Raw genomic sequence first — 17,426 nt, 5'->3', positions numbered from 1 at the left:
TTTTTTGAGGCTGTCAAGGAAAGTTGTTGTTTTGGTCATTTGTGTTAACCTGACAGGCACCTTCTTCCTAAAAACATTACTAGGAATAACCCTAGACCTTCCCAATTTCTCTTTGGCTTTCTTTATGAAAGATAAAAGTGAAGATTCTCTTTGAAGCCTTTCTTAGACAGGATGCTGGTCAATTAATCAGATTGATCTGAGCATTAAGCAAGAGCAAAAGGAATTTTAAAGTTTAATTAAAAATTTTTTTAAGTGTTTTACAAAAACTTTGAAGACTGGCTGCATTCCAGAATTTAGGACATAAAAGGATTACAATTCCACCTCATTCTTTTTATGGTCTGCAAAGTGTTTCAAACATACTCAATGAGACAACACAATAAATATTTAAAAATGCTTAAAAACATCAACTCTCTACTATATTCTTTAATAGCTGCTTATGAATAAAAAAGTGTGAAGATGTGAATATTCTCTAGGAATTACTGAAGTGTGGCCATCCTTATGATCTTATGAAGTAGCTAATTCTTTTCAACCAGGGATAATTTTTACCAACAGGGGACATTTGACATCTGGAGACAGTTTTGATCGTCAGGCTGGGGGTGGAAGGTGGATACTGGGCATCTAGTGGGTGGAGGCCAGGGATGCTGCTAAACATACTACAGTGCCTGGGACAGCACCCAACAATTAAGAATTATCTGTTCCAAAATGTCAGTAGTGCTATGGTTGAAAAACACTGCTAAAATGGTGCTTTCAAACATTTTTCCTCTGGGGAAAACTGTAATAAAATGAAATCTTATAGAGAACCTCAACATATAAAACACAAATGAAATAAGTGAAAGCCATATGTTGTTAATATAGATTTGCCATATAAGTTCAAATGTTGACATCCATTCTAATGAGCACACACATTTGAAAGCAGGAATTATGATGAGAATTATGGTCTTAAATCTCCCTCAGCACCAATTATTTTTGTGTTATATTTTATTTGTATGGTATTGAGAAAATCCTAACAAACATGGAAACACTTGCTTCTAAAATCTTACATGACCAGGCACGGTCTACCCTGAATTAGGGGGGAATATTACCCGTCTGCTTTGTAACTGCTGCTATTATCAATGGAACATTTGCAGATGGTTCAGATACATTAATAGGTTGTTGGTCTCTAGTAGGTACTTAGCAGTGGATTAAAAGGAAGCTTTACTTGGATAAAGCTTCTGCATAAGCTAATGCTTACTCTGTGTAAGCTAACCTGGCAGCACAAGTTAATATTATGATGGTCTTGAATGCATTAAAATGTGGCGTAGGCTCTAGGTCCAGCTACCTCGTCAGAAAGAGAAAAACAAATACCGTATGCTAACACATATATATGGAATCTAAAAAAAAAAAAAAAAGGTTCTGAAGAACCTAGGGGCAGGACAGGAATAAAGACGCAGACATAGAGAATGGACTTGAGGACACAGGGAGGGGGAAGGGTAGGCTGGGATGAAGTGAGAGAGTGGCGTGGACATATATACACTACCAAATGTAAAATAGATAGCTAGTGGGAAGCAGCCGCATAGCACAGGGAGATCAGCTCAGTGCTTTGTGACCACCTAGAGGGGTGGGATAGGGAGGGTGGGAGGAGACGTAAGAGGGAGGAGATATGGCGATATACGTATGCATATAGCTGATTCACTTTGTTATAAAGCAGAAACTAACATACCATTGTAAAGCAATTATACTCCAATAAAGATGTTAAAAAAAAATGTGGCGGGCTTCCCTGGTGGTGCAGTGGTTGAGAGTCCGCCTGCCGATGCAGGGTACACGGGTTCGTTCCCCCGTCCGGGAGGATCCCACATGCCGCGGAGCGGCTGGGCCCATGAGCCATGGCCTCTGAGCCTGCGCGTCCGGAGCCTGTGCTCCGCAACGGGAGAGGCCACAACAGTGAGAGGCCCGCGTACCGAAAGTGGCATAGGACACATTACAGTGTACATGCTTATAGTTTAAAAATAATTATAATATTTAAAAATAAAATTGAAATAAGATATGTGTGGAACTGTTAAAGAGCTTTTGGGATACTTGATAACATCATTTGCGCTCCACTGGTCAGCTTTCCTCATTTAATTGACATCATTTTTAGACACATGTCATCTGGTTAGTTAACCACATCATATGAAAAGCAGGACATGCTGAATCACTGATTCACACAGTATAAGGCTCTGGAGTTTTTACAAAGCAATTTGAAAAGTCAACAAAACATTGTCCGTAAAATGAATAATGTGTCTCAGGTATTTAGGTACTACAGTTGTGAGTGGTGAAAAAACAGCTTTTGGAAAGCATAACTGAATTGACTGTTGCTATCTATCATGATCGATCTACTCGGCAATCAATAAATATTAGAAATTTAATTTATATCACCTTGGGAAACTGCACATCACAGCAGAAGCTTGCCCATGACCTGATGATTTTTCAACAATGATCGCCTGTGTGAATTCGCTTCTCCTGCCCCAAATCCCATTAAGATACCAAAGAGAGTTGAGTCATCACAACACAGAAAGAGAGGAAACTTGGAACTTGAGCTGCAGGAAGTGCCTGACTTTCTCTGTAGAGCACTGACATTAGTGAAACAACTTCCTTCTTGGGACCTATCTTTTCCAAATTTTGAATCCTCAAGAAGGTTTCATTGGCTCAACTTGGATTAGGTGCTAACACTCCCCAACTTATTTATTAAGGGCTGGAAGGAAAGCTACACACATACAAATATGGTCACCAGGGACCTGAAAGGGTCTCTTATCTAAGAAGGAGGGATCACTGAGACTCACTCAGACAGGGACCCCTCTACAAGTACGTACTCATAAATTCATGATGTGGCCCATAGAAATTTATGCAACAGAATGTCAGTCTCTGCTAACTTAAGAGTTTGGCATTTCTAGATTTTGTAATATGTATGAGTGAGTTGAGTATCTTGAGCTCTTTGTGAGAAAAATTACTCAGCAAGAATTCCCAAGTGCATCAAGAAAAAGAGAGATGTCCCTGGGCAGAGTGCCGTCCAGCTCTTGTCTTCTGGGTGTGAAGCAACAATGAACATCTCGAAGAATGACTGCTCTCTGTATTCCATTTGTTTGCCTTGCCTAATGCAATTGCTCAGCAGTGGTTAGTCACCTCTACACCTAATTAACACATCTTCATGGAAATGTTCTTACATCGTGGCTAAAGCAGCCTGATATTCAAAATCTTCTATGGAGTCAAAGGTGCCAAAGATCACAAAACTGGACAGGTTGAGGGCTTCAAGACTGAAGCATTTTTTTTGAATTTTGTTTTTAACTGTTCACACTCAAGTCATTCATTCTCAGTGTGTGAAAATATGATTATTGGCTGATAGCAAATGAAAGTATAATAGAGTAGAACCGGCGAAAGGCAAAAGTGTTAACTGACTGTTTTTCTGAACTCAGACTTCTCAGAGGTACGGATTCATGACAGCGTAACAGTCATGTCTTCTTTCAAAAACATTTAGAATGACTTACATTATCATCCAATTTACTGACATTTTGAAGGCTAGGTCAGAACACTGTAATAGGCTGTTAGTTAGAAACTATGGTCCCACGATACTTTGGAATGAACGGAAATCATGTTGCTGTAGTATTTATGTATTAAGGTGTATGCTGCGTGGTCACTGACCCTGAGTCACTGTAATCACAACTCATGTGTATTTGATGTCTAAGGGTAGCATGACTCTCATTGCTGATAAGACACATCCAGGAAGTCCTGGCCCTTAAGTAGCTTAAAACCTAGCTACAAACACACACACACATACACACACATGCACGCACGCACACATATATACATATGGAGTGTGCACTTTTGCAAATAAGAATGGGGACTTAAATGAATGAATTATGTACGTATGGTTGAGATTTTCCTATAATCTTCAATCTTATAGGGATGAGCTCTAATTTTTAATGTGATCTCTGTAGAGCATAGCTGTACAATTTAATAGAATCTATATAAAAGGAATATGAGAAAGGAGAGAGGAAAAAAGCCTGAAAATGCTATATCCTAATCACACTCCTAAGATTGGTGAGATTGATAGTGAGTAGCAGTATAAGATTGACATCAATATCACTTTAAGTTTGTTTGAAGAATGTCCCATGGCTTCCTTTGGCCTCTAGGCTGTACCCTTAATCCATGTTAGAGTCATCATCCAAAGAAATCAATGAAAGATGAAGGATGGGTTAGCCTAAGTCATGACCAATGAGTACATAGATTTTTTCCCTTAGCTAACACTTACGGAGTGGTGAAAAGAATATGTATTATCTTCGCAGTTGGCACCAAATTTTATTTTAGGTAAGCTACTATGTTTAGGAAAATACCTTAGTATTAGAAGGTGAAATCTTGAGAGCATGAGACATAAATGATAAAGAAACAAAAGGAGATAAACTGCTGTGAGATTTAAGAGGAATTAGGTGTGGGGAAGCAAAATGATGGAGTAGCAAAACATTCTGAAGAATGGTATTCAATTTTAAGATTTTTACATTGCTCTTATAATAAATTTTTCTTTATTTACCTAAACCATGTTCTCTCCCCAGCAGCCCCACCCCAGTAAATCCTTATGCAAATGTTTTATTTTTATTCTTGTAAAGTGGCTGAATTCCATATCTTGACAGCATTCATGGAACAGTAATCTATAAATTAAACCAATTCAGCAAAACCTGCACTTCAAAGCCAGAGACGGCCAAATCATGAAGCCCTTTGGGAAGCCTCAGCAACCCTAGGGAAGGTGTTGGACTCCCACAAATAATGGGTTGTGTGTTTAAGCTACTCTTACCTAGATCTTAAGGGGCAGAGTGATCTTAGCTAATATTATGTTAGAATCCTATATGACGGGCACAGTGCTAAACACCATATTTACTGTATTGGTTAACTATTGCTCTTGTAACAAGTTACCACAAATTTAGTGGCTTAAAGCAACACAAATTTATTCTCTTACTGTCCTGGAGGTCTGCAGTTCTAAAATCAAGGTTTCAATAGGGCTGTGTTCCTTTTGGAGGCTCTACGGGAGAATCTATTTCCTTGTCTTTTCCAGCTTCTAGAGGCTGCTTTGCATTCCTCGGCTCCTGCCCCCTTCCTCTATCTTTCTCCATCATTCCAATGTCTGCTTCTGTCCTCACATCTCCTCACCCTCTGACCCTCCTGCCTTCCTTGTATAAGAAGCCTTGTGATTACAGTGGGCCCACCCCAGATAATCCAGGATAATCTCATTTCAAAATCCTGACATTAATCCCATCTGCACAGTCCCTGTTGACACCTAAGGAAACATATTTACAGGTCCTGAGAATTAAGAAGTGGACATCTTTAGAGGGCCATTATTCTGACTACCATACATGCATTATTTAATTTATTATTTACAAAAGCTTTATTGTGTTGATGCCATTTTTATGCCCATTTCAAAGATAAGGAAACTGACATCTGATGAGGCTAGAAAAAGTTTCCAAGTCTATATAGTCTGTAAATGAGGTTCAAATTCAGATATGCTAGACTCAGGAGCTAAGGGTTATTATCCTTCCAGTTATTATATTCAGGCCACATAAATCTAAGCAGAGAACAACTGGTTCAGTAAAATTTCTCCCACAAGCAGTAGAACAGATTAAACAACCAAGAGTTGACCTGACTATAAGTTTTTGGTGTTCATTTAGTTATCAGTAATTTAGGACATCCTTTATCAACTCAAATTGAGTATAAACATGATAGAGGACTTATTAGGAATCAGGTAATGCTATAAGCATGGAGGTTACAACAGTTAAAAATATCCAACTGCACCTTCCTGCTGTCATAATTTTTGTTTTGTTTTGTTTTTTAGTACTGTCAGGTAGCAGAAGACAGAAGATAGAGCCATTGTCTACTGGTTTAAAGAAATAACCAGGGAGGATATGCTTATCTCTCATTTGGGACTACTAGCTTTGCCATTTTTCTAGAAACACAAATATCTGGCATTAGAGAAATGTTTACATTATCAAGAAAACATGACAATCACTCAGGAGGGAGAGAGTTCAATCTTGCACTTATTTGACTGGTGTGTCTGGTTGGTTTTTGGATGCCTTAACTTAAGTTTGTTGTATTCCATGAACAGAGGTATTCTGCAGGTGGATACAGGGTAGAACAGGCAAGAAGAAAAGGGTTATTATATGCACATACAAGTTCAATGTTTAGTACATACTGGTCTCTCAATTAACTATAGCTATTATTATTTTTAAACTATATGCTTCTAAATACATACATACATGTAAGATTACTAATACAAGTGCATTGTAAGATTAATGCAGGGTCATAGTAAAATACCGGAAAAATACAGAAAATTATAGATAGAATAAATGATCCATAATCTCATCACCACAATCTGATTATTAACTTCCTTTCTTCTAAGTATATTGTTTAATAAAGTTGAAATTACATTGTATTTAACCATTTCGTTTGCTGCTTTTTGCTTGAACATTCCTCTGTTGGGTGACATCAGAAGGTACTCTTTGGTGATGCTTTAAAAAAAATCTACACTGAATAAATAGCATTCTTGTTGCTCCTCTTATATTTTTAGTTTTTGATTCTACTTTCTTTTCTCCCTCTGTTTTGTACTCTTTGTGCTGAATGTTAATGACACACTTCTCAGTGCAATCCCAAACCGTCATTTTCAGGTAATTAGCTACATACCAAATGTTGTGTAAATGGGCTTATTTTTATTCATTTCTGTTGGACGAGAGTGATTCATGAACCACTTTGTGAATATGAAAAGCTGTTCATAAATCAGAGCAGCCTGAGGAAGGGGAACAACAACCACAAAAAGTACTCACAGGGCAATAGTAATTAATAGACCCTTGCCAAGGACCCAGTGCTAATCTCAGTTATGTTTATGTCTCACTGAGTTCAAAATAGACTATTTTCCCCAAATTATATCACTATATTCATATATCTGTGGAGTATAAGAACATGTGTTAAATTTCTACCATGCTTAATGTTTCCTAGGAATAGTTAGCTGAGATATGTGTTAGGTGGCAGAAATACCAAGGCTACCCCTTCTAAATCAGAGCATCTTTATTATTATCTTGATCATCAGCAATTTCTGTAGTAGACAAACTGTGAGGAATTAAAATAATAATAAACCTGTAAACAAGCGAAATGGACTTAGAAATGATAGTAAAAGTCAAATTCAAAGACAATGTTTATTTCTGATGGAATGCCATGACTTGGTAAGTGCAGGATAGTTAAATAAGAACTCAGAATTAGGAGACAAAGCAAAGATATGGATCTTCTTTCACAGCTATTCATTTTTTTTTTTTTTTGGCTTAGTTGCAGAACTGCTCTGTTGCATTGCCACATGGTGAGTTCTCTCAGAATAAAGAGGTGACACATTTACTGAGGGGTAATCAGTAATCTTGAAATGGTATTCCTGAAGGATTGAAATAAGATTCTAGAGTGACAGAGCGTTAAAATACTGCATTGTCTTGGGAGAATGGCTTTATGTAGGGAAACAAAAGCCAAAAAAAAAAAAAAAAACCTAAACAAATACAAGTAAGGCAGTAGTATAAATTGTGCAAAATTTCCAGCTCCCCATAAGAATAAGAGCGGGGCTTGGGACATCATCCTTTTTCTTTTTAAACAAGTAACACATTAAAAAATATTCTGAAATTAGTGGGGAAATATTACTTCTAATATGACTACTAACAGCATTGTGGTCTATTTATTTTCAACCCCCCTCCCCAGTGGCTGTGGGGTTTTTTGCATGCTTGTAACCATGTTTAGGGTTCTCTCTTCTTCCGTTTGAATCTTAATATATAATAATCAGGAATGCAAATCTTTCAGTGCGAAACAATATACTTTATCCTGGACATTTAAGTGGTTTTCAATTTTATTAGTTTAAATGAAAGCTAATAAACACTTACATGAATATATAGATTTTTCATGTTTTGGATTATTTATTTTTTTATAACACCTTTATTGGAGTATGATTGCTTTACAATGTTGTGTTAGCTTCTACTGTATAACAAAGTGGATCAGCTATATGCATACATATATCACCATATCCCCTACCTCTTGCGTCTCCCTCCCACCCTCCGTATCCCACCCCTTTAGGTGGTCACACAGCCCAGAGCTGATTTCCCTGTGCTATGCGGCTGCTTCCCACTAGCTATGTATTTTAAATTTGGTAGTGTATATATGTCAATGTTACTCTCTCACTTCGTCCCAGCTTACCCCTCCCCCTCTCTGTGTCCTCAAGTCCATTCTCCATGTCTGCGTCTTTATTCCTGCCCTACCCCTAGGTTTTCAGAACCAATTTTTTGTTTTTTTTAGATTCCATATATATGTGTTAGCATAGACCATTGGTTTTTCTCTTTCTGACTTACTTCACTCTGTATGACAGACTCTAGGTCCTTCCACTTCACTACAAATAACTCAATTTCTTCTCTTTTTATGGCTGAGTAATATTCCATTGTATATATGTGCCACATCTTCTTTATCTATTCATTGGTCGATGGACACTTAGGTTGCTTCCATATCCTGGCTATTGTAAATAGTGCGGTAATGAACACTGTGGTACATGACTCTTTATGAATTATGGTTTTCTCAGGGTATATGCCCAGTAGTGGGATTGCTGGGTCATATGGTAGTTCTATTTTTAGTTTTTTAAGGAATCTCCATGCTGTTCTCCATAGTGACAGTATCAATTTACATTCCCACCAACAGTGTAGGAGGGTTCCCTTTTCTCCACACTCTCTCCAGCATTTATTCTTTGTAGATGTTTTGATGATGGCCATTCTGACCAGTGTGAGGTGATACCTCATTGTACTTTTGATTTGCATTTCTTGAATGATTAGTGATGTTGAGCATCCTTTCCTGTGTTTGTTGGGAATCTGTATATCTTCTTTAAAGAAATGTCTATTTAGGTCTTCTGCCCATTTTTGGATTGGGTTGTTTGTTTTTTTGATATTGAGCTGCATGAGCTGCTTGTATATTTTGGAGATTAATCCTCTGTCAGTTGCTTCGTTTGCAAATATTTTCTCCCACTCTGAGGATTGTCTTTTCTTCTTGTATATGGTTTCTTTTGCTGTGCAAAAGCTTTTATATTTCATTAAGTCCATTTTTGTTTATTTTTGTTTTTATTTCCATTTCTCTAGGAGGTGGCTCAAAAAGGATCTTGCTGTGATTTATGTCATAGAGTGTTCTGCCTATGTTTTCCTCTAGGCGCTTTATAGTGTCTGGTCTTACATTTACGTCTTTAATCCATTTTGATTTTATTTTTTTTGTGTTAGGGACTGTTCTAATTTCATTCTTTTACATGTAGCTGTCCAGTTTTCCCAGCACCACTTAATGAAGAGGCTGTCTTTTCTCCATTGCATATTCTTGCCTCCTTTATCAAAGATAATGTGACCATATGTGTGGGGTTTATCTCTGGGATTTCTATCCTGTTCCATTGATCTATATTTCTGTTTTTGTGCCAGTATCATACTGTCTTGATTACTGTAGCTTTGTAGTATAGTCTGTAGTCAGGGAGCCTGATTCTTCCAGCTCCGTTTTTCTTTCTCAACATTGCTTTGGCTATTTGGGGTCTTTTGTGTTTCCATACAAATTGTGAAATTTTTTGATCTAGTTCTGTGAGAAACGCCATTGGTAGTTTGATAGGGATTGCACTGAATCTGTAGATTGCTTTGGATACTATAGTCATTTTCACAATTTTGGTTCTTTCAGTCCAAGAACATAGTCTATCTCTCCATCTGTTGGTATCATCTTTAATTTCTTTCATCAGTGTCTTATAGATTTCTGCATACAGGTCTTTTGTCCCCTTAGGTAGATTTATTCCTAAGTATTTTATTATTTTTGTTGCAATGGTAAATGGGAGTGTTTCCTCAATTTCTCTTTCAGATTTTTCATAATTCGTGTATAGGAATGCAAGAGATTTCTGCGAATTAATTTTGTATCCTGCTACTCTACCAAATTCACTGATTAGCTCTAATAGTTTTCTGGTAGTATGTTTAGGATTCTCTATGTATAGTATCATGTCATCTGCAAACAATGACAGCTTTACTTTTTCTTTTCCGATTTGGATTCCTTTTATTTCTTTTTCTTCTCTGATTGCTGTTGCTAAAACTTCCAAAACTATGTTGAATAATAGTGGTGAGAGTGGGCAACCTTGTCTTGTTCCTGATCTTAGTGGAAATGGTTTCAGTTTTTCACCATTGAGAACGATGTTGGCTGTGTGTTTGTCATATATGGCCTGTATTATGTTGAGGTAAGTTCCCTCTATGCCTACTTTCTGCAGGGTTTTAACATAAATGGGTGTTGAATTTTGTCAAAAGCTTTTTCTGCATCTATTGAGATGATCATATGGTTTTTATCCGTCAATTTGTTAATATGGTTTATTACATTAATTGATTTGCGTATATTTGAGAATCCTTGCATCCCTGGGATAAAGCCCACTTGATCATGGTGTATGATCCTTTTAATGTGTTGTTGGATTCTGTTTGCTAGTAATTTGTTGAGGATTTTTGCATCTATGTACATCAGTGATATTGGTCTGTAGTTTTCTTTGTCACATCTTTGTCTGGTTTTGTTATCAGGGTGATGGTGACCTTGTAGAATGAGTTTGGGAGTGTTCCTCCCTCTGCTTTACTTTGGAAGAGTTTGAGAAGGATAGGTATTAGGTCTTCTCTAAATGTCTGATAGAATTCGCCTGTGAAGCCATTTGGTCCTGGGCTTTGGTTTGTTGGAAGACTTTTAATCAAAGTTTCAATTTCAGTGCTTGTGATTGGTCTGTTGATATTTTCTATTTCTTTCTGGTTCAGTCTCAGAAGGTTGTGCTTTTCTGGGAATTTGTCCATTTCTTCCAGGTTGTCCATTTTATTGGCGTATAATTGCTTGTAGTAATATCTCACGATCCTTTCTATTTCTGCAGTGTCACTTGTTACTTCTCCTTTTTCATTTCTAATTCTGTTGATTTGAGTCTTCTCCCTTTTTTTCTTGATGAGTCTGGCTAATGGTTTAGCAATTTGTTTTTCATTTCAGAACCAGCTTTTACTTTTATTGATTTTTGCTATTGTTTCCTTCATTTCTTTTTCATTTATTTCTGCTATTATCTTTATGATTTCTTTCCTTCTGCTAACTTTGGGTTTTTTTTTGTTGTTCTTCTTCTTCTTTCTCTAATTGCTGTAGCTGTAAATTTGGGTTGTTTATTTTAGATTTTTCTTGTTTCATGAGGTAGGATTGTGTTAGTATAAACTTCCCTCTTAGAATTGCTTTTGGTGCATCCCATAGGTTTTGGGTCATCGTGTTTCCATTCTCATTTGTTTCTAGATATTTTTTGATTTCCTCTTTGATTTCTTGGTTATTTAGTAGTGTACTGTTTAGCCTCCATGTATTTGTATTTTTCTTACAGTTTTTTTCACAGTTTTTTTCCTGTAATTGATATCTAGTCTCATAACGTTATGGTGGAAAAGTTATGTGATACAATTTCAATTTTGCTAAATTTACCAAGGCTTGATTTGTGACCCAAGATATGGTCTATCCTGGAGAATGTTCCATGAGCACCTGAGAAGAAAGTGTATTCCGTTGTTTTTGGATGGAATGTCCAACAAATATCAATTAAGTCCATCTTGTCTAATGTGTCATTTAAAGCTTGTGTTTCCTTATTTATTTTCATTGTGGATGATCTGTCCATTGGTGAAAGTGGGGTGAAGTCCCCTACTATTTTTTGTTACTGTCAATTTCCCCTTTTATGGCTGTTAGCATTTGCCTTATGTATTGAGGTGCTCCTATGTTGGGTGCATAAATATTTACCATTGTTATATCTTCTTCTTGGATTGATTCCTTGATTATTATGTAGTGTTCTTTTTGTCTCTTGTTTTAGTCTTTATTTTAAAGTCTATTTTGTTTGATATGAGAATTGCTACTCCAGCTTTCTTTTGATTTCCATTTGCATGGAATATCTTTTTCCATTCCCTCACTTTCAGTCTGTATGTGTCCCTAGGTCTGAAGAGGGTCTCTTGTAGACAGCATTTATTCAGGTCTTTTTTTGTATCCATTCAGCCAGTCTATGTGTTTTGGTTGGAGCATTTAATCTATTTACATTTAAGGTAATTTTTTTTTTTTTTTTTTTGCAGTACATGGGCCTCTCACTGTTGTGGCCTCTCCCATTGTGGAGCACAGCCTCCAGACGCGCAGGTTCAGCAGCCATGGCTCACGGGCCCAGCCCTCCGTGGCATGTGAGATCTTCCCTGACCGGGCACGATCCCACGTCCCCTGCATCGGCAGGCGGACTCTCAACCACTGCGCCACCATGGAAGCCCAAGGTAATTTTTGATATGTATGTTTCTTTACCATTTTCTTATTTGTAAGAGCTGTTTGTGTGTTTCTGATATCAACCCCTTATCCGTTGCGTTCTATGCAAATATTTTCTCCCATTCTGAAGGTTGTTTTTTTGTTTTGTTGATGGTTTCCTTTGTTGTGCAATAGCTTTTAAGTTTGATCATGTCCCATTTGTTTATTTTTGCTTTTATTTCTTTTGCCTTGGGAGACTGATGTAAGAAAATCTTGCTACTATTTATGTCAGAGAATATTTTTCCTATGTTTTTTTCTAGGAGTTTTGCAGTGTCATGTCTTATACTTAGGTCTTTAAAGTATTTTTAGTTTATTTTTGTACATGGTGTGAGGTAATGTTCTAATTTCACTGATTTTCATGTAGCTGTCTAGCTTTCCCAGCACTAGTTGTGGAAGAGACTGTCTTTTCTCCATTGTATATTCTTGTGTCCTTTATTGTAGATTAATTGAGCGTAGGTGTCTGGGTTTATTTCTGGGCTCTGTATTCTGTTCCATTGATCTATATGTCTGTTTTTGTACCAACACCACACTGTTTTGATTACTGTAGCTTTGTAGTATTGTCCGAAGTCTGGGAGGGTTCAGACTTTGTAGTAAAGTCTGAAGTCCAGCTTTTTTCTTTTTTTTTCAGGATTGCTTAGACTATTCTGGACCTTTTGTGGTTCTATCTATATTTTAGGATTGTTTGTTTTAGTTCTGTGAAAAATGTCATGGGTATTTTGATAGGGATTGCATTAAATCTGTAGATTGCTTTGGTTAGTGTGTCCATTTTAACAATATTAATTCTTCCAATCCAAGAGCATGTGATATCTTTCCATTTCTTCGAATCGTCTTCAATTTCTTTTACCAGTGTTTTATAATTTTCTGTGTATAGTTCTTTGACCTCCTTGGTTAAGCTTATTCCTAGGTTTTTTTTTTTTTTTTGATGTGATTTTAAACAGGATTGTTTTTTACTTTCTCTGTCTGATATCTCATTACTTATGTAAAAAAACACAACAGATTTCTGTATATTAATCTTATATCCTGCTACCTAGCTGAATTCATTTGTTAGTTCTAATAGCTTTTAGTGTGGAGATTTTAGTGTTCTCTATATAGAGTATTAAAAGTCATACAAGTCTTTATGGTGTCTTACACTATATATGGCCAAAATACTTTCTTAAGGAATTGTACCAAATTATAATGCTAGAGAGTATCAATTTCCTTACACTGCAGCTCAAATGGATATTATACTGTTTTTGTTAATATATGAAAAATGGTACTTTTAAGTTGTTATTTTAGTTTTTAATTACTGGCACAGTAAAATATTTTTAATATATTTATTTATAAGTTGTATTCAGTACCATTCCTTCTTTAAAAACTGAAATCTCAAGTGGTGAATAAATTTATGATTAAAAGAAGACCAATAATAGAATTTTCTCAAATATCAGGCAGGAATTGTGTTCCAGGATAGATTAACTTCATTGCTATCTATTTTAGTTAATTAGATAAATAAATATATGTTAAATTTAATATCTTTGTTGACATGTATTTTCATGGTTTTACTGTTAAAAATTTTTTGAGAGAATGTATAAATTATAGAAATAAATATCTAAAATAAAGCTATGTTGCTTTTTTGAATTCAAAATGAACACCATCAAAATTAAGCTAACTGAGAGATATATTCTAAAAGGCAAAAATGGGAAACGGATTTTATATGTTTGCAGGTTAATTATGAAACATTCCAGATATTGCAATAATAACAAAATATGACTTCTATTACTGTGTTTTTGTAAGCATAAATTTCCAAAATGGATTTGCAATATAAAATTAGATTTTTTTCGATTCATTTTTTTAATAAGCATAATGTTAAATAGGTAAAATCTGGAGGGTTTAGTATGATCCAGGCATTCTGTTCCTACATGGCTACTCACTTGCATATAAGGAGACATTAGCAGAGATATTCATCAAGCTCTCCTTGTAATAGCAGAAACAGGTAAATACTCCAACAGTCCAGCCAAGTAAAACGGATACACAACTCTGGTGTACAATGGGCTACTTAGCAGTTAAAATGAACAAACTAATTCTACATGTATCAACATGGGCTTACCTCACATAGTGTTGTGTGAAAAACAAATAAACAGCAGAAATGATGGCAATAGAAAGCTACATTTATTTAAAATTTTATATGACAGAATTTCAGGCTTAAGAAATTACACGTGTGTGCATGTGTAGTAAAATATAAAATCAGACACTGAGATGACACACAGCAATTTGGCATAGTAGTTGCATCTGGGCAGGGAGAGGTAGGGGAAGAAGAGATAGGGTGGGATGGAGATGGAGGTGTAGTTATCTTTGAAAATTCTCCCTCCCTTCCTGCCATCTTTCCTTCCCTCTCTGCTTCCCATCCTTCCTCTCCTCCTCCCTCCCTCTCTCCCTTCCTTCCCTCCCCTCCCTCCCCTCCTTCCCTCTCTGCCCTTCCTTTGCTCATATTTCTGTCATTCTTTTTTTAAAGAAAGGTGAAGAAAATAGGGCAATGTATTAACGTATTTTTAATCTCTCCATGATTTTGATTTTCTCACATGAACAGATAAATCCTCAAATAACCCACTTACACTTTTATTTTAAATATATTTGTTTTGAACTGGGTGTAGCCACCTTCCTGTCCTCTATCCCAGAATTACTATAAACAAAAAAAGAAAGGAACACAAAAATTATCTCTCCCTCACATTGTCTCTATACCTAACTTTCATTTAATAAGGGGCAGTAATTATAATCTTCTGAAAAGAGTCCCTTCAGTCAAGAAGTCTATCAACTTAGATGAATCGTGGTGTTTGAAACTGATGTATATTTCCTTACATTTCTCATCACAATTTGCAACTATAAATTTATTTGTTTGATAACTTGTTCTTGTATGCTTCTTGTATAGATGGTAAGTACTACAAGAGAAATAACCTCTCAATGAGTCATTTACCATTGTCCCAGTGTCTGGCATAGAACTGATGTGTAAATTAATGGCATTAATCTGTAACTTAAGGAAATAGTGAAATCATTACTTCCCTAAAGAAGACAGAAAAAGAATAGTGTGTTGTCTTTATTAAAAAAAACTACGCCAGTGTTATTTGGAATATAGATTTAGGATAAAGATCCATTTCCTCCACTTAATTCAATTTCTTACTAAAAATTATCTTGGGTGCATTTGCTAAAAAACAGCCACAGGCTATTGTCAGTTGGGAAATTTCTAGGTTCGTGAAGCTGCTTGAAACGCGCTTAAATTAAGGCAGGTGTAAGCAAATTATATAATTCTGTGAATTACCTACTTTTTTAGAGTAGTCCTTCCTTTTTAAGCACAGAAAGTTTTAGTCACTAGATATTCATAGTAAATAAATGTACAGTTCTTGGTATTAGGGAGGACCTTCAAGATGGCGGAGGAGTAAGATGTGGAGATCACCTTCCTCTCTACAAATACATCAAAAATACATCTACATGTGGAACAACTCCTACAGAACACCTACTGAACGCTGGCAGAAGACCTTGGACTTCCCAAAAGACAAGAAACTCCCCACGTACCTAGGTAGGGCAAAAGAAAAAAGAAAAAACAGAGACAAGAGAGTAGGGATGGACCTGCACCTCTGGGAGGGAGCTGTGAAGGAGGAAAAGTTTCCACACACTAGGGAGCCCCTTCACTGGCAGGGACGGTGGGTGGAGAGGGGGGAAGCTTTGGAGCCAAGGAGAGTGCAACAACAGGGGTGCAGAGGGCAAAGCGGAGAGCTTCCTGCACAGAGGATCTGTGCCAACCAGAACTCACCAGCCAGAGAGGCTTGTCTGCTCACCTGCCAGGGCAGGTGGGGACTGGGAGCTGAGGCTTGGGCTTCGGAGGTCAGATCCCAGGGAGAGGACTGGGTTTGGCTGAGTGAACACAGCCTGAAGTGGGCTAGTATGCCACAGCTAGCCGGGAGGAGTCCGGGAGAAAGTCTGGAACTGATGAAGAGACAAGAGACCACTGTTTTGGGGTGCATGAGGAGAGAGGATTCAGAGCACCGCTTAAATAAGCTCCAGAGATGGGCGTGAGCCGTGGCTATCAGCATGGACACCAGAGACAGGCATGAAACTCTAAGGCTGCTGCTACAGTCACCAAGAAGCCTGTGTGCAAGCACAGGTCACTATCCACAGTTCCCCTCCCGGGAGCCTGTGCAGCCCACCACTGCCAAGGTCCCATGATCCAGAACAACTTCCCGGGGAGAACACATGGCATGCCTCAGGCTGTTGCAATGTTATGCTGGCCTCTGCCGCCACAGGCTCGCCCCACATTCCAATTATAACTACTGTACCTCTCCCTCCCCCAAGCCTGAGTGAGCCAGAGCCTCTGAATCAGCCGCTCCCTTAACCTCCTCCTGTCTGGGCGAAGAACAGATGCCAGAGGCAGGGACAAATCCAAAGCTGAACCCCAAGAGCTGTGCAAACAAAGAAGAGAAAGGGAAATTTCTCCCAGCAGCCTCAGGAGCAGCAGATTAAATCTCCACAATCAACCTGATGTACCCTGCATCTGTGGAAAACCTGAGTAGAAAACAAATCATCTGAAAACTAAGGCGGTAGACTTTGGGCGCAACTGTAGATTTGGGGTTTGCTTTCTGTGTCTAATTTGTTTCCAGTTTTATGTTTATCATAATTTAGTATTTAGAGCTTATTATCATTGGTAAATTTGTTTACTGGTTTGGTTGGTCTCTTCCTTTTATATATAAATATATATATTGTATATATATAATATATATATATATATTTTTTCCTTTTTCTGTCTCTGTGAGTGTGTATGTGAATGCTTCTTTGTGTGATTTTGTCTGTATAGGTTTGCTTTTACCATTTGTCCTAGGGATCTTTCTGTCCATTTTTTTAAGTATAGTTTTTAGAGCTTGTTATCATTGGTGGATTTCTTTATTGGTTTGGTTGCTCTCTTCTTTATTTTTTTAATTTTTATATAATATTTTTTAATTTTTAATTTTAATAACTTTATTTTACTTTTTTTTTTCTTTTCTCCCATTTCTTCTGAGCCATGTGGCTGACAGTGTCTTGGTGCTCTGGTTGGGTATCAGGCATGAAGCCCTGAGGTGGGAGAGCCG

The 17,426-nt window shown here is 37.1% G+C and overlaps 2 protein-coding genes across 4 annotated transcripts in view; one reads left to right on the top strand and one right to left on the bottom strand.

The window, feature by feature from the left end:
* Positions 1 to 17,426, bottom strand: part of GABRB1 (gamma-aminobutyric acid type A receptor subunit beta1) — a 398,553-nt gene that overhangs the window by 94,233 nt on the left and 286,894 nt on the right. The window lies entirely within an intron of this gene.
* Positions 1 to 17,426, top strand: part of COMMD8 (COMM domain containing 8) — a 273,266-nt gene that overhangs the window by 115,873 nt on the left and 139,967 nt on the right. For 2 of the 3 annotated variants that reach the window (XM_070045572.1, XM_060299298.1), the window contains exon 5: positions 12,120 to 12,308. In XM_070045572.1, coding sequence (XP_069901673.1) covers positions 12,120 to 12,308 — 189 coding nt within the window. Of the gene's footprint in view, positions 1 to 12,119; positions 12,309 to 12,964; positions 13,247 to 17,426 lie in introns of those variants that run through there. The other variant, XM_060299297.2, reaches the window with a different exon arrangement.

Source organism: Globicephala melas, chromosome 5, assembly GCF_963455315.2.
Source record: "Globicephala melas chromosome 5, mGloMel1.2, whole genome shotgun sequence".
Taxonomy (NCBI): Eukaryota; Metazoa; Chordata; class Mammalia; order Artiodactyla; family Delphinidae; genus Globicephala; species Globicephala melas.
This window is presented reverse-complemented; position numbering and strand designations above follow the sequence as displayed.